The 21769-nt window shown below is 38.6% G+C and overlaps 1 protein-coding gene and 1 long non-coding RNA gene across 2 annotated transcripts in view; one reads left to right on the top strand and one right to left on the bottom strand.

Annotated features, from left to right (window-relative positions):
• Positions 1-337: 337 nt before the first annotated feature.
• SLC6A4 (solute carrier family 6 member 4) overlaps positions 338-21769 on the bottom strand; it is a 101635-nt gene continuing 80203 nt past the window's right edge. The window contains exons 7-14 of the mRNA XM_075196880.1: positions 21044-21147; positions 20618-20745; positions 18134-18246; positions 15923-16054; positions 10015-10114; positions 6988-7088; positions 2804-2971; positions 338-950 (exon numbers count right to left, since the gene is read on the bottom strand). Of these exons, the coding sequence (XP_075052981.1) occupies positions 876-950; positions 2804-2971; positions 6988-7088; positions 10015-10114; positions 15923-16054; positions 18134-18246; positions 20618-20745; positions 21044-21147 (921 nt within the window). The 3' untranslated portion in view covers positions 338-875. The remainder of the gene's footprint in view (positions 951-2803; positions 2972-6987; positions 7089-10014; positions 10115-15922; positions 16055-18133; positions 18247-20617; positions 20746-21043; positions 21148-21769) is intronic.
• Positions 17869-19563, top strand: LOC142139349 (uncharacterized). The gene is made up of 3 exons (XR_012688190.1): positions 17869-18257; positions 18924-19021; positions 19113-19563. It is a non-coding gene; the product is annotated as an uncharacterized LOC142139349 (long non-coding RNA).

Here is a 21769-nt window from a genome sequence, read left to right as displayed (position 1 = left end):
TGTATTTTTTCTAATTTGCACTAATAAGGTTTGGGTGTAATCTAGAGCCAAGCAGAAAATATGCTTTGGCCATTTCTATTGATCGTCCAGTCTTTGCAGGCTTCTTTTTTTCTATTTAACTATAACTGTAGGGTGTAATATACAGATATACACCAAACTGCCTTTTTTTGCTATGAATTTCGATCGCTCTTTTTAGTGCGTTGGCTGCCACCCTGGATTGGTGTGTGTCTGATAAAAGCACACATCCTGGGGGGGCAGCGCTCGTTGACATTTATTAGCTGTAGAATTACCTCACTTATCCAATAAACAGGTGGAGCACTAAATTATGTTATGTTAGCCCAAAAAAATGTAATTATTTAATAAATTGCAAAACAAAACCAAAACCAAAACACGCCATGTCGGTTTTGCCAAAAGCAAAACACGAAGGTAATCCAGATCCAAAACCAAAACACGGGGGTCAGTGAGCATCTCTAGTTCTAACCAAGAGCAGTTCCAGAATTAAAGATTTTAAATCTTTCCTACTATTCTTCCATGCTTAAAGAAACAATTGTTTCTTTATAGGATACACAAAGACAAGATAAATAATGCCTTCTATCAAAATATGACCACATTATGTCTCGTTTGTTCTCAGCATCTCAGCTAATTATTCATAACAACATGCAAACCATCTTTCCAGTGTGGATCATTGACATATTGTGACATGGAATTCTTGGGGCTTTCATGTTGACTAAGCCTGTGTCCAGTGCGACTCTCAGGCATGATCCAGTGTAGTGTGGGTGGATGATTAATAAACAGCCTGAGGTTTGAAAACGTTTTGTTTAGACACAGAGTGTGATGCGTAAAGTTTGAATACAGGATAAGGTTCTGCTTCCAGGTTACACAGCATTCATGTGAATACTTCCCAGTGGCATTTCTGTGTCCGTCTCTGGGGTTATGCTCTTGATGAATCGCTATCAGGAAACAAAAAAATAGTCAATGATAGGAGGATGTGTTCCCTATATTATTACCTCATTGCAAATTAGGCTAATTGAATGTAACATATTAAGGAACTGAACTAAAACTGCAGTTTATATATCAAAAGAAAAATTGTGAAACTTATTCCGTAATATATTTATTTTTTAAATAAGTATTTTACTGGTTTCTACATAACATTAGATATTTAGCAAAGGATTAGAAAACATCATTTTTAAATAGTCTATCCAACTGTGGCAAGATTATACATAAGCCAAAGGCACTAGGTATAAAAAATAAAAAACGCACTAAAGAACTGATTATACATCGCTATATGATATGGACCACTCAACACACTGCAGAAAATTAAGAAACTATATATATACATTGGGAAGAAAAGCATTAGAGCATGGTTGCCAACTTATTTTTTCCCACCCTGGCGATCCTGGAAAGGAGGTAAAGTACAAATAAAGAGGGAATGGGGTGCTGCAAATTATGACATTTAGGAACCACCCCAGTGACGTGTAACCACAGTTGTGTCACTTTGTTGTGGGGGCAGGGCCATAAAGAGGCGATTCATGACAAATTGTGTCCTGGAGGCCCCCATTCTGCCCACTTTACTAGGAAGTGGGAAAGATGCGTGAGAATGGCCTGCTCTCTTGGGAGTCCTACCCAAAATTCCAGGAGAGTGGCCAAGCATGCATAAGAAATGGAAATTAGTGACATTCTGGATCTGGCTGATATATTCTTTTTATAGTCTATTGGTGCACAAATGTTACTCTGTACTCTGTACTCTCCCTTTACTTATCCTTATCTTTACCGGCTGAGGATTAAGGAAAGAGTAGCTGAAACCATTATATTTTTGTTTTATTTTTTATGGATTAATAAATAAGTAAATATTCTGATCCATTATATTAACATATATGCAGCTCTTTTTAAGGACCCTTTTAAGATTCCAGATTTTACTCAAGTACGCCTAGTTTTTTGGGGAAGCACATTTGTGACATCATGGAGATTGTAGCGGCCAACTGGAGAACAAGGGTGCATTAGGTGCACAAAAGTGTTTACTTTTGCACTGAAACAAGTTTTGTTTAGGTGGGAGAGGGGGAGGGGGCATATAAGGTGATGTTCTCCAAATTGAGTGCTGGAACACAGCATTATTAATTATTCCACCACTACTGAAGTCCTATAGTTAGAATGGGATGCAAAGTGCGTTTCTGTTGACATGTGCATTTGTGTAATAAAGTGTTAATGTAATGAAGTAAGTCTTGATGCCTCTTCACTCTCATAATTCATTTATAACATAAAGAAGGCTGGATCAAGGAAAAAATGGAAGTGTTTAAATGGAACAAATTGGTTGGTCATAAAGTAGTAGTGAGTTATTATTGTTTCTACCCTCCCATTAACCTGCATTACTCTCAGTAATTTTGGTATACATGCCACACAATCATTAAACAGCTCCCCATGATCACTTAGCACCTCTAGATAGATCGTATATGTGGATGGGAAGAAATTACAATTAGCTGCAAAATGCTAATGTCTTTTTTTAGCATTATTCGACATTAGGTTTAGGATGACACCGCTTGTATGGGTTCTATTACATAATGTTGTGTCATCCATAGAAACAGATGCTATGCCTTTAAAACCAATTGCACCTTGTGAATGTTTTATAATTTAGCTTTTAAAATGTGTTGAGGCCTACTTACGTTGTTGTTAAACAGTGTTATAGAAACTTAAACAATTGTGAGATTACTGGACCTAAAATCATAGAATAAGTCACACTCAAAACTATGTTTTTAAGTGGACATTCCTAATAATCTTAGAGAAAGGGGCAAGTTATCTTCTCCCTTACCTCCTTTAATGAGCCCGGAGTACTAGCCAGCCGGTACACCATGTATATTGGAACACAGATGAACGAGGATGTCCCGATGCAGTAACCAAGCACAACAGACCAGTCTGGGTACGTGTAATTAAAGAGACGGAGATCTGGGGGGCTGGACATAAAGCTGCAAATAATAAACTGAAGAAAGAAAAAGAAGTCAGAATATAATGAAATGCAATGATGTGATGTTCATAGATTACTTTCTGCAGAGTATATATCTTCAGGACCGAAGTACAAAATAAACCTGTCCTACACTAAAGACATATGATTTACTAATGAAGTTCTGCAGACCTGTTGGACTTTGGGTTTATAAAACGTAAAAAGAACAAAAAAAAAAGGTTGGACTAGACCTAATGTTGTATACTGATGTCCAGGAATTGGCTAAAAAGGACAATGCTCTATCCATTTTCTTTTGCTTGATGTTTTCAACAAGTGGTACCTGGTCCCAGCTCAATTTTATCATCATTATAGTTTGTTTGTAAGGAGCCACAGATTCCGCAGGCAACACAGCAATATAAAGCATACAAAATAAAACATAAACATAAAACAAAGATTATCCGAAAATCATACAAGTTCCCCTTAAATGCAAAAGACAATATGACATAGGACAGGCACAGACGAGGTAGATAAAGGAGGTGTGGACATGAAACAAATAAAAGAAGATCTTGCTCGTGACAGCTTATAGTCTAGAGACAAGACAAAAGTAGCTAGTAGAAAGTGGGAGAAAGGGGTACAGAGGAAGTAGTTTCAGGTGGGAGTGGGATAGGCCAAAATTAAAAGATTGGTTTTGAGAAAATACTCAACAGGTAGGTAGGAGGTTGGGGGAAAGTTTTGGAGGTGGGAGGGAGAGGTCAGTGCTGAGTGAAGGGGATGAGCATGAATCTCATGACAAGATCAGAGTTATATGAAGGCAATACATATGGAGGGCTTTGTAGGTGAGGGTCAGTAATTTGAACTGAATTCTGGAGGAAATGGGGAGACAGTGTAAAGCTTTGTAGAGTGGTGCAATTAGGACAGATTGAAGAGGGGAGAGACAGGTGAGGGGAAGGTCAGTTAGTAGATTATAGTAGTCAAGGTGGGACAAGATGAGAGAGTGAATTTTTTTGGTGATGTCTTGGGTGAGAAAGAGGTGTACTTGATCTTAGGATGGTTGAGGCGACAGTATTGCATGAGAGACTCGATATGAGAAAAGTGAAGCTGAGGATGGAGTCGAAGATGACACTAAGGCAGCGTGCCTGGGGAACAGGAGAGTTTGTGCAGTTGGCCATCGTGAGAGAAAGTGGAGGAGACACTAGGAGGGGGGGGTGGTGATGAGTTTGGTTCATGGACACATGAATGCTTTAGAGCCTTTTGTAAAAGGAATGATACATCATGGTTTATTACGCATGTCTTGTTGAAGATCTTCTAGATCATTTTCTCCAGTTTAAATATAAATTGATAATGGTGTATGAGAACTTCTGAACTATCCATATTAGACAGTTGCCTTGAGGGGTGTCTGCCCCAGACTTTCTCACTCTGTATCTCATCGCTCTTCTTCTCTGTCATTCTCTTTACCCTCTTACATTATCCCTCTTATTGATGCTACCATCTCTTCCCCGTCCACTTTGACCTGTATTTAGCTAATACAACAGAATTACCCAGTAACAGTGCACAGTACCTTCTTTGATGGAAAACAGCATTGCAAGTCAATGTCAAGTTCATATAAAGCTTATTTACATATACTTGTTTTATAGGACTACATTTGTTACTACATGTTTTGTGGCATCTTATATTCACTGTCCACTGTTTACCAGAATATATAAAACTCTTTGGTAAACAAACAGTGTCTAAGACATGTTACAATTCCATCATCACTTTTCTTATCCCAGCACTAAAAACTGCTTTTATATATTGGAGTTTATGTAAGACGGGGCTATCTTACATATAGCACACAAAACAGCCATCAGCTGAAAGATCTAATATGACCTATTGGGTTCAGTACTGACCTTTCTGTTCTGTAAACTCTACCTGGTGTGTGCCACTGCACAGGGAAGGTCTATCCTGGCCAATACTTTACACATTCTATGTTACTGAGGGGCGAATTTCTCATTTTAAGTGGAACTGGGTCTAATCTTAAAAATAACCTATAAAACATTGCTTAAATGGTGTTTTTATAAACCATTGTCAAATGGTAAATTCTGTATGATCTCATTGAAAATTATCCCTGTTGTCACATACATAAAGAGTGCATCAATTACCAGCTGATTTGCTGTCTTGGTTTATTTATATGGATTTTACTAAAATGCTCTAGACAGACGTGCAATGATGATAATCACCTTTGCCCTTTAACATCCAAATAAAGGTCAACATTTCCATGCAGATATGACTAAATGCTCCAATTTACCCATTTTGCTTTTGCGATTGCTACTGCACTGAAGGTAAGCAGGAGTCCACAGCAAACATTACTCTGTACATCACCCAACTGCTAAACACTTATCCATTGGATATCAATATCACTTATCCACTGGATATCCATTGTGCATCAATAAAACATGTCTTTCGGATGTTGACTAGTAATGCATAAAAATCACAATTACAGGACAGAAGCTGCCAGATTGTATTGTTTCCAGTAACAATGGTAAATTGTAAATACTAAAAGCTCAGGTATGTGCACTTTTTCACCATACGAATACTTTTTCAGATCACTTTGCTATATGTTTTGTTAAGTCAGTATTGTTTTCTTATGATGCATTGAAAGTATGGTGCATTGTTTTTACATGCATTTATATATTAAAAACAGACAAAAACTTGAGCAAGCTTTGTTTTGATTTTTAAATCTGGACACAAGATGGAAGAAAAAAATAAATGCAATTAAACAGTCCATGTGGATTGTTATTGCTTTCATCACTTAATAACCTTACTTGATTTTCTGGGCTGAGAAAATTTGGGGAAAGATGCATGAAAAGTGCAATTCTGTTATTTCTACAAATGAAGAGCCTATAATATAACCGAGTTATCATTGCAGACATGTTTTATACTGTGAATGTGTAGTAACCACGGCACAGGCCTATTCATCATTCATAGTCACAGTTCTCTGGGAATAATATCTATTTTTGTACTGGTAATAAAAAGGAAGAGATTAAACAGGAGCATCTGCAAAATTTCACTTTATTGTGAACCTGTTATTCTAAATAACCTTCTCTGAGAGCACTCCACGGTAAGAGTTCCCTCCAGATCTGTAGGGCACAGTGAGCAAACATAAGGTTAATAATAGTCCTGGGTTAAGCCACTTTTTAAGGCCACAGACAACTGCCAGCTTCCTGTCAGGTTGCAGATGATGTTGTTCAGACATTTGTATTCCAGTCATTTGTTAAACCTTCAATAGTACAAATGTCTCTGCTGCCAAGGGGACTAGATCTCTGTGTTGTTATCACAACTGTTATGCGTAGTGGAGCAGTGCTGAGGTAAAGCACATGAACAAGTGTTTGTTATGACTACCCGCAACACTGCCTGCTGTGTATGATGTAGTAAGGATTCGTCATATGGGCCTCACTTAGAATAGGCTGCAATTCTGTGTCCCAATGTACGTGTAAAAGTACAGCCACACAATAGATTTCAGTTTATGAATAGTCAACACCCCTAGTCCTCTCATAATTTTTACAGGAAGCCCTAACAGCAGCTGGGTACGGCTACTAGAGCATTGTGGGAAATATTGTTTGACAAGAAGTGAATTCCAAAGGTTGCCCATCACTGTTGTATACAGAAGCATATTATTATTATTATTATTATTCATTAACAGAGTTAAAAGCAAACGCTTGCATTGTAAAAAATAACTTTTCTTTGGCACTTGGCACATGTGGGCATTCAGGAAAACCTGGCAATTTTATGCCAACTGAATCCATTTAAATTTAATTTTCAAATAATTTTCCTCTATGAGAGAAATTTCTCTAGTATTAAAGATGCTTTTGTGTGCAATAAAAAATACATCCTCAAATTACTAGTGGATATGTATGATTATTGTGTTTTATATTATTTGCAATGAGGGAGGGTAATCAATCAGTGGCTCTCCATCTTTATAAATCTCACATTGCCGTTGGCTGACCTGGCATTTTGGGATTTATAACAGTGGACTCTTGATTACCCAGCACATGATCTATAGAGAGGAAATGACTCACCAGGAGGAACAGTGGGCAAATAGCCACCCAGCATATCTTCCAAAACCACCCAGGAGAGAAACCCAGCATCTCCCTTATATCGCTGCTGAAGTGATTGATACCTGCAACAAAACCAGAGGATGTATAGTAAGCAGTCAGACAATTATTCAATAACCCATAGTATCAACATAGTCATTTCTCTTAAACAAAAAGAAATGTCTGGTGCAAACACTCTCCACACCTAGGATCTCATCCAAAAAGATCCCAAACAATTAACAAATTAAAACAATAGGTTGGAGATGGCATTAAAGAGTGATACAAAATATAAAATAAAACCAAGCACAAATAATGTGTAAAATGATATAACAAATAACATGTAAAGTGCAAAGATATTAATGTGAATAAAGTCTCAAGTCTGCCACAATTCCGTTACAGTTCCAATGTGTTTCTAACGTGAATGGGCCAAATATTTTCTTCTCCTCCTGTTTTGCTCCAAATTATTTCCTCACCAATGTAACGTATATGAAAATTAAAAAAAACAAAAACACATCATAGTGTAACCTTTGTTTACAGGAAACTGCTTTTACTTAAAATGATTAAATCGTAAAAAAACGAGGAGTAATATTTCTCTTTTAAATTATTACTCCTCGTTTTAAATTTATTTTTGTTTTTATGATTTAATATTTTTGAGTAAAAGCAATTTCCTGTAAAGAAAGGTTACACTATGATGTGCTTTTTGTTTTTTTAATTTCCATGTTATATTGGTGAGCAATTAATTCGGAGCAAAACAAGAGGAGAAGAAAATATTTGGCCCATTCACGTTAGAAACACGTTGGAACTGTATTTTTCACAATGGAATTGTGGCAGACCTGAGACTTTATTCACATTATTATGTTTGCACTTCACATGTTATTTGATATATAATTTTTCATGTTAATTTTGCTTGGCTTTATTTTAATTTTATTTTTTTAAATGTCTTGATTTGTAAATTTTAAGGTAACATACAGATGAAACAGACAAACAGGTATGGTATTGCAAAATATTTACAGTCCGGGAACATGTCACACAGTTAATATAGGCTGGGGCAGCATAACTGACTGACAACAAAAGGAAGTCTAACAGACTATTCCAGTGGACCAGCCACTAAAGGGCTCGCGGCCTGTCCCCAAATCGAGGAGCCGTTGCCATGGTGCAAATATATGGGGGGAGTGTAGGGAATATTGGGAGGGGAACGTGTCAGAGTGGGGGGTGGAGGGAGGGATGGGAAAATGACTGCGGAAGGATAAGGAAGCTTTAGAGTACGCCTGGCAGGGATGTTGAGTGGCGCGAGTAACAAACATCTCAAATTTTGTGGAAGAAGGCCACCTTTCTGTTATGGAGACTGGTAAGGTATTCCATCCAGGATATGAACCAGATACGGTTTACTTGTTTTTATTTTATTGTCATCACCAGCAGCTTTTTATATAGCGCCACTAATTCTGCAGCGCTGTACATAGAACTCACATCAGTCCCTGCCCCATTGGAGCTTACAGTCTAAATTCCCTAACACACACACACACACACATACACACACAGACACAGACAGACAGAGAGAAAAACTAAGGTGAATTTGATAGCAGCCAATTAACCTACCAGTATGTTTTTGGAGTGTGGAAGCACCATTTGCTTTTATTATAAAGTTATACCCTGCAAATGTTTTAACTCCGTTAAATACTATTTGTATGACCTTGATATCATTTGTGTTTTTTGTGCCAGGTTACCAATTTCCATTGTTTATACATTTTTGTTTTCTTAGTTTACCCTCAAGTACAGCCATATCTAATATGTGTACTTCATTCAATAGGGGAATTGTGTGACATAATGTGCTTGCTAAATGTACCATTTCTGTGGGGTAAATGCTTGGGTTTGTGGTCCAAGAGGACAGCACCATTTGCACCATTAGATAAAGGGAGTTGAGTGGATTGGGGGCTTTCCTTACCAAGTGGAAAAATGTTATTTCATTTTGAGGAACGTGATTATTTAAATGAGCTGAAGGAGGAGGAGAAGGCTCATTTAGGGAGGTATTACTGATACGAGCACAGCCAATCCCACCACACAAAAGGGACCTGAATTCACGGAGGGGTCTGATATCCTGGAAACACAACCTCGTCCTTATACTGGTAGCTGAATGCATTTTATACCTTTCAGCTTTACTTTGGCTAGAAAGCACAATTCTAAGTGTAGTTCAACCCATATAATAAAATGTTTCAAATCACACAAAAATGACATGTCCCCTCAAACTCATGATTTAGTTAATACATAAATGAGGCTAAATGGAACAATATTTAAAGCTGCACTAACACCTAATTAGGGGTGAGTGGGGCTAGGGTGGAGGAAAACTGCATCTTCAAGGAGAAAAACTGAGAAAGGTAAATATGAACGGGGTTGTTCTACAATGGTAGCAGAATGGACTGTGTAGCGATGCTTTCATCATTTCCACCATGCACACTTTCTGGCAGCCTAAATGAAGGCACAGATTGAATTTACAAGGTGGTTACAAATATAGGGAAGTGGTGGAGTGCCTTGAAATGTGCTAGGCAGGCAGGCGCGCTTGTACAAAATAACAAGGACTGTGGGCCCAGTGTCCTAAGTAACAGCATTATATGGATTGGGAAAGGGAGGTGGGAGGAGACTGCAAACTTTGTGTAGTGTTTATTTCACGTATTTATTTGTGTTGTTGTTATTACAGTTTTATTTTTATTATTTATTGACCCAGAATAGGGTAAATGGGTGCGAGTGTCACCTGACCCATGTCTCCCCTACACCTTTTTTTAGCTAGCATTAGCTCACTATTACCAGTGATCAGTGTTTGCTGAGGATCATGGAATAAGGACTACATATCTCTAATATGGCCAGTCCTTATGGGAGGAATTGCCAGAGAGGACACACAGATACCACAATAACTCCAAAGTGGTTCTGCATTGGGGAAGATATGACATGTAGCCACAAGCATTGGATAGCAATATTACAGAATGCCGGATCAATAATAATATCACCTGTGTTACTTACCATAGAACCAGGACACAGCTATGGCTTCCAGGAACACCACAGTGAGTACTGCTGGGCCAGTGGCATACTCCTCAAACAGCTTCACCACGTATGCACCGCCCTAAAAGGAAGACACAGCAACGTTGGATCCACTTTCATTTACAACTGTTATCTCACTTCATCAACTATAATTTAGATAAACACATTTTACATAGAATGTTCCACTGTCTTCCCGGTCCTGTCAAAAATATATTGATATTAACCTCCCAAATCATCCCCTTCTCCAGTTAAATCACAGATGCATAACACGGGGCTTGTATGGCCGGCAAGGTAATTCTGCGCAGCCTGCCTGAAACAGAATACATACTGGGAGACTCGGGATGGGAAGTAAGAAATGTGTTACAGGGTAGTGACAATTGTAATACAGCGGTGAGGGGTAGCCATATTTGTTAAAGAGAAAGGGAATGACATTCCCTCATTGGGACTTTTCCAATGGTGAGAGGTAGCCCATAACTGGAACAAGATTCCTGTTTTACAGATGCATGTTATCTTGGTAGTTTATGGAACAAGTTCATGTTATATGGATTTCTGGTGTATAGATGGATGTGAAAGTTAGGTCACAGTGACAGCTCCACTTTAAAAATATTTGAACATTTTCTGTCATAATAAAGGTGCCATAGTAATCTAAAAATAAACAATGTCCAGCCTTCAAATCACAAAAACATTTAAGTGTGTCTATCAGTACACACAATATAGGCAGGTGTTTAGTAAACTGGATGAAGATAACTGAAAATCATTGACAGATTCTGTACTCTTTGAGTAAAGCATTTTTTCAATATTTAAAACCTTTTAAGTTCTTTTTTTTTAATCAATTTTTTTAACCATTTTTTAATTGGTAAATCTTAAAGCCCAGACTCTGGTTCCCACAAGCACATGTAACACAGACTGGCCCTAGGGAAGTGATAAATTAATAAGATTTTCTAGATAAATTGTTGAGATAAATGATTATTATGTAGACTAATGCATCATCTGGAAAAAGTGATAACGGACGCCTAATAATCTAATGAGGTCTCACTGGCAGATCTATTGGGGGACGATCGGGGCAATTGCCTCCCCCTAGCAGCAATCTTCATACCATTAAATTGCAGTTGAGGGGTCCAATCATAAAGGGAATGGGTGCTGGTCAACCAAGACCAACCAATGAGAGTGATGGAGAGGCATGGCTATGCAAAATAGCCTTCCCCTAAAAAAAGTCTAGGTCTGCCCCTGTGAGGTCTTCCAGAAACAAATTTGTGATTTTAGGACCGGAACCTGTAAGGATCCTCGAGCTACCACTACAGATTGAGGTACAAGAACTGACTTTTTTTCAGAGTAGATGTTATAGTCAATTTACAAAGGGCTGCACAGAAACCAGATTATCCCAATCCTAATTCCAAACTTCTTTGTGTAGTAAATAATTTTGTCTCTAATAAGAGGCAATTATCATTCACGTAGCACTGCATGTCAGTTTAATTATTTATGTGCCATTTCTATATTTAAGGTAAAATATATTACTATTTTATTATTTTTGGGTAAAGATTTTGATTTAGATTCCAACTGACAGACTTTAATTTTTTGGCTTGTACATGCTCTCACGCAAATTTTACTAAACACACTGCTTTGTAATGGATCTGGTATCAGAGTAGGAGTCCAGGCACTAGAGTGGGAAAAATGAGGAACAAGGAAAGGTCAGTGCTGGCAGAAGTGGAGCGTAGTTAAATAAGCCAAAATCAGTACAGGAGTAATGAAGCAGAGATGTAGTCTAGAACAAGATGGTTGGGTACACAGATAGCGATAGCAGGTGCGGCAAGGCAAGATAAGAGGTATAGTACAAACCACAATAAGCAAACAAGGACAACAAGAAGCTGCTTCCTCTGATTGGGCCCTGATTGAAAACCACAACACAGACAATGCCCGGCCTGTTCAGTTCCGCCATCCATCTGTGCTTGTCAGCCATGTAAGCTGAGTTCTTATTTTTAGTTGTCCTGCAACATGCTCTCTTCATTAAATATAAATGTATTAAAAAAAATCAGCTTTCTGTTATATTCAGAAAATGACAGAAAATAAGAACATATGGTTCCGCAACCACAATGTGTTATTTTTCCTGCCTTTACTTGTGACCTCTGATGGAACAGCCATTAGGGGGCGGAGAAATGCGTTAGTAGACGTTAGTGCACATGAGACCGAGTACTGCCATTTGGATGTCTGAACAAGAGATAGTGTACAACACTATTATTAGATTGGAATATTTTCAGCCACCTCAGATGAGTCTGTTACTATTGGGAGATATATGAAAACTATATTGGAACATAAGAACACAGAGCATTGATATCTGCAAACGAGGAAGTGATCACAGCTGTGAGGAGATCTGGTGGTTCGTCAGTTAGAACGCACTAATTGCATCTAAGTACTGGTCAGTGATTACCTATAAAAGTGGTATCTATGTAATTCTTTTCCTTGGACAAACTGCAACTGAAAGTATTTGCACCTATGTTTGCATATATTTGCTCCCATTTACACATAGAAAATGTCCTATTTAAACAAAAAATATGTCTCTTTAGTGACTGTCAGAATCCCTAAAGAGGACTCATAACTGTAAGTACTACTGAACTCCAGGGATTCCTCACACGTGACAGGACCACTACAGAACTACTTTGTGAGTGGAAAAATCCTATACCACTTCTATATTAAAACAACATGATCATTTCTTCAGGCTTATAACACTCACAATACTCTTATTCAATGAGATCTTACAATTACCCCTATGTGGTACACAAAAGGTCTTACTCAAAAGATGTTAATTGAAGAGATTGACCAGAAATTTCATTGTTCGTGTTTGGAATTATCATATTTATCCCTGTGCCGACTGCTGATAAATTATTACTTGCATTATATCAACATGTAGATTTAGGGCTTCTTCCTATTTAACAAAGCCTCCGGGCCGGTGAAGGCTATTACTAGGTATCACCAGCGGTAGCCTTTGACGTGGGCCTCCTGTGAAGCTTCCCCACATACCAGATTGCCAACTAAGTATATAAACCCTATTGCAATGAACACCAATTTTTAACCATGTTATTTTAACTATGCCCCCTCCTCCAATGCAGTTGGAGAGGGCACACTGCTGCATTAAAAAAGTATTCAGCAACTTTTATTGAAAACCATACCTTCAATGCCTCGCAGAACCTACTCTGCTACATGTTCACTGAGCTGGAGCTTACTGCATATGCCTGCGCAGCAGCTTCTGAATTCAGCTCTGGTTCAGTAAACAGCCAGCAGAGCAAGCTCCAGAGGCACTTATAGTATGAACAGGCAAAACTCAGAGACCTGCTCCAAAAGTTAGGAGCTGCTGCATGCTGAACCATATCTGAAGACAAATATATTAATTTGATCCATAGTTGGTGCACAATATACAAAGTTAAATCAAATTGGTGCCTAGTATAATGTCCTGAGCAATGCCTGTTTCCAAGTCCACAAAACAGATCCATATCTGATGCCAAGTATAAAAACCCAAGCCATATCTGCTGCCATATATAATATAGTGAGCCATATCTGCTGCCATGTATGATATACTGAGCCATATCTGCTGCCATATATAATATACTGAGCCATATCTGCTGCCATGTATATTATACCAAGCCATATCTGCTGCCATCTATAATATACTGAGCTATATCTGCCGCCATGTATAATGTACCGAGCCATATCTGCTGCCATCTGTAATATAGTTAGCCATATCTGCTGCCATGTATATTATACGGAGCCATATCTGCTGCCATCTATAATATAGTGAGCCATATCTGCTGCCATCTATAATATAGTGAGCTATAGCTGCTGCCATGTATAATGTACCGAGCCATATCTGCTGCTATGTATAATATACCGAGCCATATCTGCTGCCATGTATAATATACTGAGCCATATCTGCTGCCATGTATAATATACTGAGCCATAACTGGTAAAATCTATAATTTACCGAGCCATAACTGCTGCCATGTATAATATACCGAGCCATATCTGCTGCCATGTATAATATACCGAGCCATATCTGCTGCCATGTATAATATACCAAGGCATATCTGCGGCAATGCATAATATACTAAACCATAAACCTAATGTAATTGTCAATAAAAGCCTTTGACACTTATGAAATACTTGTAAGTTTACTTCAGTATACTATGCATTTGACAAAAAGGTCTAAAAACACTGAGCAGGAAACTTTGTGAAAACCAATACTTGTATCATTCTCAAAACGTTTGGCCATGACTGTAATATACTGCTATGTATAATGTACTGAGCGGTATCTGCTGCCATATATTATATGCTAACCAATATCTGGTGCTAACCATAGAAAGATGAGCCATATATGATGCCAAGCATAATATGAAGAACCATACCTGGTGCTGAATTTAATATGCAGATCCATGACTGAAGCCATATTTCATAATGAAAACTACACTGGTACCAAGTTTAGAGCAATACACAGCAAATACACAGAGCAATATGTGGTGCCAAATCTAATATGCAGAGCCATGTCTGATGCCATTTATTATATTCAGACTCATATATGGTCCTGAATTTAATATATATATAGACATATCTGGTGCCAAGTTTAGGATTGGGAGTCTTATCTTGTGCCAAACTGAATATGCAGAGCCATATTTGGTGCTAAGTCTAACATGGAGAACCATATCAGATGCCAGGTATGTGTACTAACCTACGCACATCATACTTTAGTCCTATCACTCCTTCTCTCCTCTGTTCTTACAATTCCTCCTGCTGACCGCCAGCTGCTACTCAGATCAGATACCAACCTACTGGCTGACATTGCTATGAGCTGATGAAAGGGTGGTATCTATGGGAATATCTTGGAAAACTGTATAGTTTTCTATTTTATCTGCTTTCCCTTAGGGCAGTGTTACTCACCTCCGAGCCACAAGCCCTCGTGGCAGTACAGGTTTTAAGTACATCCAGTTTACTTAAACAGTGCCTCAGTTATTTTGCTACAACCACCCGTTTCTAAGCACAAGATGACTATAGATGGGAAACATTGCTCTAAGTAATTCCAACAAAATAAAAATGTATTTGATTCAATTTGCAACCAAAGTGTGGTCGGGAGATGTCTGCGGACTCTGCGCACAGACCGATAGGTTTCACCTTTCAGTCGTATTTTCCAATTTCCAGTGTTGATTGGATTATAGGCAGAAATCACATTTCTTAGGGGGTTATATACACTGCAATACTGTGCCAATTGCCCAATACCACTGGCAATATCACATGACATTGGCCACCTTTACTGTAGATTTGTACTTGTTTTCATACTTACCCCTTCTGTCATGAAATGCTGTTTTATTTCAGTTTATGAATGACACACCTAATACTACTGACTGTTACATGAAGCCCTACCAGAAGCTGACCGAGTCTATGACTACCAGAGCATCATGGGAGATATTGTTTGACAAACAGTGACTTACAAAGGCTGCCCATCACTGCTGTATAGGGATAAACATGTTTATTGTGCATTAAGAGAGTTAAACATAAAAACACCTCACCTTGCTAAACATAACTCTCTCCTTTGGCACTTGACACACAGGGCAAAGAAACTTGTCAGTTTTGTACCAAATTAATCGGTTTAAATTGAATTTTCAAGTATTTTGTTCCTTTATAAGAGAAATTTCTCTAGTGTTAAAGATTAAAGATACAACAAACGCATTTATATTTATATATGTTACGTTACTGCTGTACCACTCAGAAATTTCTGTAACTCCTTTTAATACTTGATGTTATTAATAAAATGTATTTAAAAAACAAAAACAAAAAAACAAAGTTCATGAAGCAAAAAAAATAAAAAAAACATCTCTGTGCATCAAAGCATAAAGTTGTTCTCACTTACAAACGTCAGGGTAGAAAGTGCCCCAAGGAAGCAGGTGGAAATTAAAAGGAAGACGAAAAGTTCCCGCCGTTTGCCCCAGATATGTGGGAACTCGTCCAGTACTGCAGTTATGACCCCTTCCAGACCTGCAAACTACACACAGAAAACAATTGTATTTTATGCTTTATTTTCGCTGTCCACAGAACTAACAGGTATAATAAAAAGAGCCTAGGATTCAGCCACATCACTGTGGTACTTTATGTTTCACTAACAGACAAATTAATAGACAATTAGACAGAGTAGCTCAGCGATGCCACTAAGTACTAGGAAATTGATAGCCTACATTATAGATGCAGTATAGGTGCTGCCTCCACCCTGCTCAGGGTACAGGTGCACGTTAACCTTTCTTAAATTGATCTACTTAAGTTGTACTCAGTTATTTTATTTGAATTTTAATGGCAAAATTAAAAAAGAAAATACTTCAGATTTTTAGAAATATACAATAAAAAAAGGTTTCCTAATGCTACATATTAAAACAGCTTTTGTCAACAAGGCTGAAAGTCACCATTAAAATAACATATTGATAAGAAATGTGAATGACAACATTTTAACGTTATACTTATACAACAATAACTTATACTTAACTTTATATACTGGAACATTTACTTATTCTGTATACACTAATATAAACCTTACTTGCCAACCTTAGCAAACTTCTCTCCGGGGGATCCTGGAGGGGAGGTGAAGTGTACAGTGCAAGTGGGTGGGATGAGGAGGGCAGCGTGCGATTCGCATCATTATGGCGCCAGCTGTGCCCCCACCCATGGTGCATTACCATTATCGCTAATCGTGCCATGCGGGTGGGACAAAATTACACAACTCACAGCCAATCTCATCATTAAGGCCCCCGTCCCACCCACTTCACTAGGAAGTGGGCAGGATGCAGGTGGATTACCTGCTAGGCAAATAATGTAACTAAATATTACTTAGAAATGATATTTTATGAAAAAAAAACGCTTTCTGCTGAGTACTTGGCACTGATCCACTGAAATCTATAATATACTGAATTTTACTATGACTGAGAAAGCAAAACGGCTGAGGCGCAGCACAAGTTACTCTTTGGTGGCTGTTTGCTGCAATTTGCACAAGTGTGTCTAGAGTGTGTGCCAAAGTGCATGGGTGTGCAGAGCAAGATGACGGCATCGCGGAGGAATAGTACTCAACACCGGCCGGTGGAGAAGGTGCATTTTTAGGGGGGGGGGGGGCTCTTTGCTGTGTGGAAAAACACAGACTCATTTCCCCTCCACAAAATGACTTTATTTTGCATCTCTTCATAGTTGGCAGAGATTGGTTCTCGTCTTAATACTTTTAATCGGAAACATTTTGCACTGTGTCAGAAAAGTGCATTTTTAGGCACACTTTGACCAATGTAAAAAAGGAGCTTCAAATTCACAAATGTGCCACAAGTAATAAACCATACTTGTCTACTCTCCCGAATTTCCCAGGAGACTACAGAATTTCGGGGAGTAGGCAAGCCTCCCAGATTCATCGAAATTCACGGCATTGAATCGTGGGGTCAGGGCTTAATTGCATCAGTAACCCCGTCCCCGCTATTCAATGCCGTGAATTTCAGCATTTTATAGTGGGGATGGGGCTATGGTGATGCGACCCCATCACTCTTATAATTAAGTGAAGCTGTATGCATACTTGCCACATTAAAAAAATCCCCACTTGTAAACCAAACACTTACCTATAATATATACTGTATACAGAAAATAAAATTTATTACTAAATCAGATTTTTATATAGACTGCAGACTTGGACCGTGACAACTCACATGTTTTATTGTTTCACTTGCAGTTTACATTGAATGAGTCTGTTCCTTTGAACAGCAGCAATGGGTCACTTAATGGGACCTTCCAGTCAGGTGTAACAAAAGGCATAATGCTACTGATTTGTGGCAGGAAGTTAAAGGGGCGGGAGAAGATCTTTCGGATATTGGCATCACATGATTGGCTGGTTCCTTGTCATGTGCTGCTAACACACAAAGGATGACACAGCTACTGCACAAGGAAGAGTGTTAGAACTGTTATTACACTTCACTGGAATTTCCTTTAACAAATAACTTTATCAACAATTGCTCTCAGTTATTTAGACACTGCATGAATTATTATGCAAAACCGGTGTTTTTCTAGCTAAATATGTTATATTATTACTTATAAGAAATCTCACCGTACTGTCAAGTCCCAGTGTGATCAGCATAAGGAAGAATACAATGGCAAAGAAGGTGGAAGCTGGCATATTGGCTATGGCTTCTGCATAGGTGATGAATAGGAGAGTTGGGCCTGTAATAAAAGTGAGTATGAACTCATTATACATTATATGAACTCATTATATACATAAGGTTGGCAGATTACAATACAGAGATTATGGCGTATTTTGTTATTTACTTAAAGAAAATGGAAGTATAGTTTGTGTACACCATATCTATCATCTACATTTACTTTTGTATGGCGGCTTCCAATTCCATTTATGGAAATATTACATTCTCCCTTTGTAAAGCATGTCTTGCCCCAAACAAAAAAGAATGCTATACCATGGTAGCCAGTGGAAAATGTATGGTAGTGGATACCTATATGTGGTTAAAAAACACCAATAGTAATATAAAAGTTATACCTTTTAAAGGGCAATTCCGTCAAAAGTTAAATATTTTGTTTTGGTGAGAAGAAGATGAGCTAAAATAAAACACAATGTTTTAATTACTGACGCAAGGTGGAGCCTATGATTCAAGGGGTCACTCTTTGTCCAACAGTCCAAATAAGAGATCCTGCCCCCCTGCTCCAGCAGGTATTAGTACTGTGAACTTCTTATTTGCATCAACGGAAAGTGCACAAGAGAGGGGCTTTGATAATTCAAAAAAGTACCAACCAAGTAGGAAAGTCCCTGCTGCTACTGTAGGACCCATCGGGGAGACCAACTGAATTGCAAGCTTGGGTATATAAAACTTTGTATTTTTTTTTAGGTCACCTAATTTCACCCACACCTACAAGTTGGCTTTTAATGGCTAAAAAAAAAGAAATTACAATGCAAGCTTTTGGGGCACTGAGGATATTTTGCCAGGTAAGTTTACAAATTTGTGTTATACCCATGTGAATGAGATAATACCAATCCACAAAAGCGTTCTGATACAATGTTTCTCTACCGCAATCAGAACTTTCTCAAAGGCACCTCCAGCTGATAATATTGTCGCATCTATAGAAGACACTCGGCAGACATTCATTGTGAAATAAGTGAATAACATTTCCGCATGAGGATCTGGAGTGATCAGCAAATTCCAGCACTGGCTAAATACACCCCTTATATACCATCTACATTACTGGCTAATTCACAGGAGGCAGGATGAGTGCATACTTCTGTATATATTGTGACTGGCTGAGATTAATGGAATCCTTTTGAGTTGCTGTAAGTCCAACCGCAGCCTGCAAATATCTGATTTGTTTTATTGCGTGTGGTCATCTCCTGACTACATCAGGCGGATAACGATCCTATGAATTGTTATAGAACATTTATTGGACATTTTGGTCGTTTGGGTGCCGCATCGAGCCGATTGCGATATTGCAGCATGTGTAGCCAGTTTATAGCATCTTGTATATATGTTTTAGTGTTCCATTAAATTATAAATAATTTCTGACAAATGTCTGTTATTATAACAGCAAAGAACCTGTTTCATACGTGTGGCTTCTGACAGGTGTAAGCTGACAATGGCCCTTGAAAGCTTGTGCACAAGTCCTACAGAAAGTGTTTTGCTTTTTTTAATAGGCCAATTCTGGAGACATTTGCTGTCCAGGGAATTAATTTAGCTGCACATCTAGACTATGTTGCTGTCCTCATTAAGGACATTGAGGTCAGGGTGTTTACTGTGTCTTCCTGGCTCAGCCAGATATCTGAAATAGTTTCAGCTCACTGACTGATTTGATGATCAGCGGTTTTGACAGTGAAATGTTCAGACTGTGCTCTATACTTGGGACAATGACTGTTCTTCACTCACAGATTCCCCTTACCGTTTAGAAACACAGGAGAACAATACTGCTTGATTATATCATAACAGTAATACATGGTTATAGCGTAGGAGTAATGCATAATTATATCATGAACATGGAAAAGCAGCTCATCGCTCCGATGCCCATGTAGGGGTGAGTAAGTGCTGGAGGCCTTGCACAGCTTTGCAGCCTGGAGCCCCACGATAAAGTGTACACATCTGCCAGCCTCTGTCTGTGCCTTCACATATTACAAATCCCTGTGTATGTGTAGACAAGGGAGTCTCACAGAACTGCTGCATTCATCCTGTGGTTTCTCAAGTGGACATTATAATATAAGTTGCACCAGAGGCAGACATAGTGGGAGGCTGGATTCGGCACAGCTGGTGTGGTGATTTGTATAGGACCCATAAGAGTACTGGGCACTTTCATTGTTTATGAAAGTTTTATAAATGTCTTCCATGTTTACACAACATGCCTGGCATGTCATAGGAAAAGTGTAAATGTTTTCAGTCTAATTATCTGGTTATAAAGTATGTTGCTTTCTAAGCTCCACCTATGATTATTTCATAACCCCATCACAGATGCTCACTCGCAAAAGGGAGACATAATAGAAAATGATTTATTTCACAAGACGCTTTCAGAAATATCCTCCAATAACATTAGAAACATATTTTACCTGCATCTTTGGCCACTTCCGAAACATCCAGACTCCTCATTTCAGCCATATATCCCAAGACAGTGAATATGACAAAGCCAGACAAAAAACTCGTCAGACAGTTTACACTACTGGTGATCAGTGCGTCTCTGTAATATACAGACACAAAGGCATAACAAGTTAGAGAGATACAAAACTTCATACCTGGATGACCCAATTAGTCCTCTAACCGAGACAAACTGACTTTCTAAACTAAATTTCCCAGAGCATGCTGGGAATTGTAGTTCAGAAGAGACCCAAGTTTCCATCTATTTAAAAAAGAGACATGAATGCAAGTAACGTATTTAGCAGACCATACATTAAGTCACAGGATAATTAATGTAAAGTATGGTGATGAATTAATACAGGTTTCAGGGAGATGAATGAAAGCAAACATATGATACTAACTGGTAGCAGTTGTTGTGAAATTTATTGTAGCTAGCAAAAGCTAGTAACACACCAAAGCCTGGACCCAGCGAGAAAAATATCTGTGTTGCTGCATCCACCCAAACCTGTAATGACAGAGCAAACAGATAAAAATAAATAATATTTCCAATATAAAAGTTACAGAAGTATTTATCATGGAGCGAGAAAAGTTATTTTACCAGGAAAAATTGTAGCCAAAAGTAAAACCTTCAGTTAATTTAATTGTGTCGCATTGCATGAACTCAGCAGGCCACTATTTTGATGCGGTTAAACATCCATTAAGCATACTTGCCAATATTGTCATCAAACTGTCCAGGAGGGGGGCTCCGTCATGGGGGCATGGCTACGCAAATTGTGGTGTTAAGCCCCACCCCACCACACATTGTCAATTTAGGCCTATCACAGTAGCAACGAATGGGGAATGATGTGGGAGGTCGCCCTGCTCTCTCGGGAGCCCCCAAAAATTTGGGAGTTTCCTGGACATTCTGGGATAGTGGATAACTATGCCACTGCTAAAGTAGGGAGACAGCGAGTGTGGAATAACCCCTGCAAAAGTGGCAATTAGTAGCAATCTATGCCACAGTGGGACACCTATCCTAAATGTGAAACCAGCATGGACAGCACTGGGCACAATTCCCTAGGGAAATCGGGCACAAAAACACCTGCGGGCCCTTTCTAGGGCATACAGCTGAATAGCACTTGGACATT

Source organism: Mixophyes fleayi, chromosome 2 (genome assembly GCF_038048845.1).
Source record: "Mixophyes fleayi isolate aMixFle1 chromosome 2, aMixFle1.hap1, whole genome shotgun sequence".
Classification (NCBI taxonomy): Eukaryota; Metazoa; Chordata; class Amphibia; order Anura; family Limnodynastidae; genus Mixophyes; species Mixophyes fleayi.
Note: the sequence above shows the minus strand (reverse complement) of the source record. Positions and strands in the feature narration are given on the sequence as shown.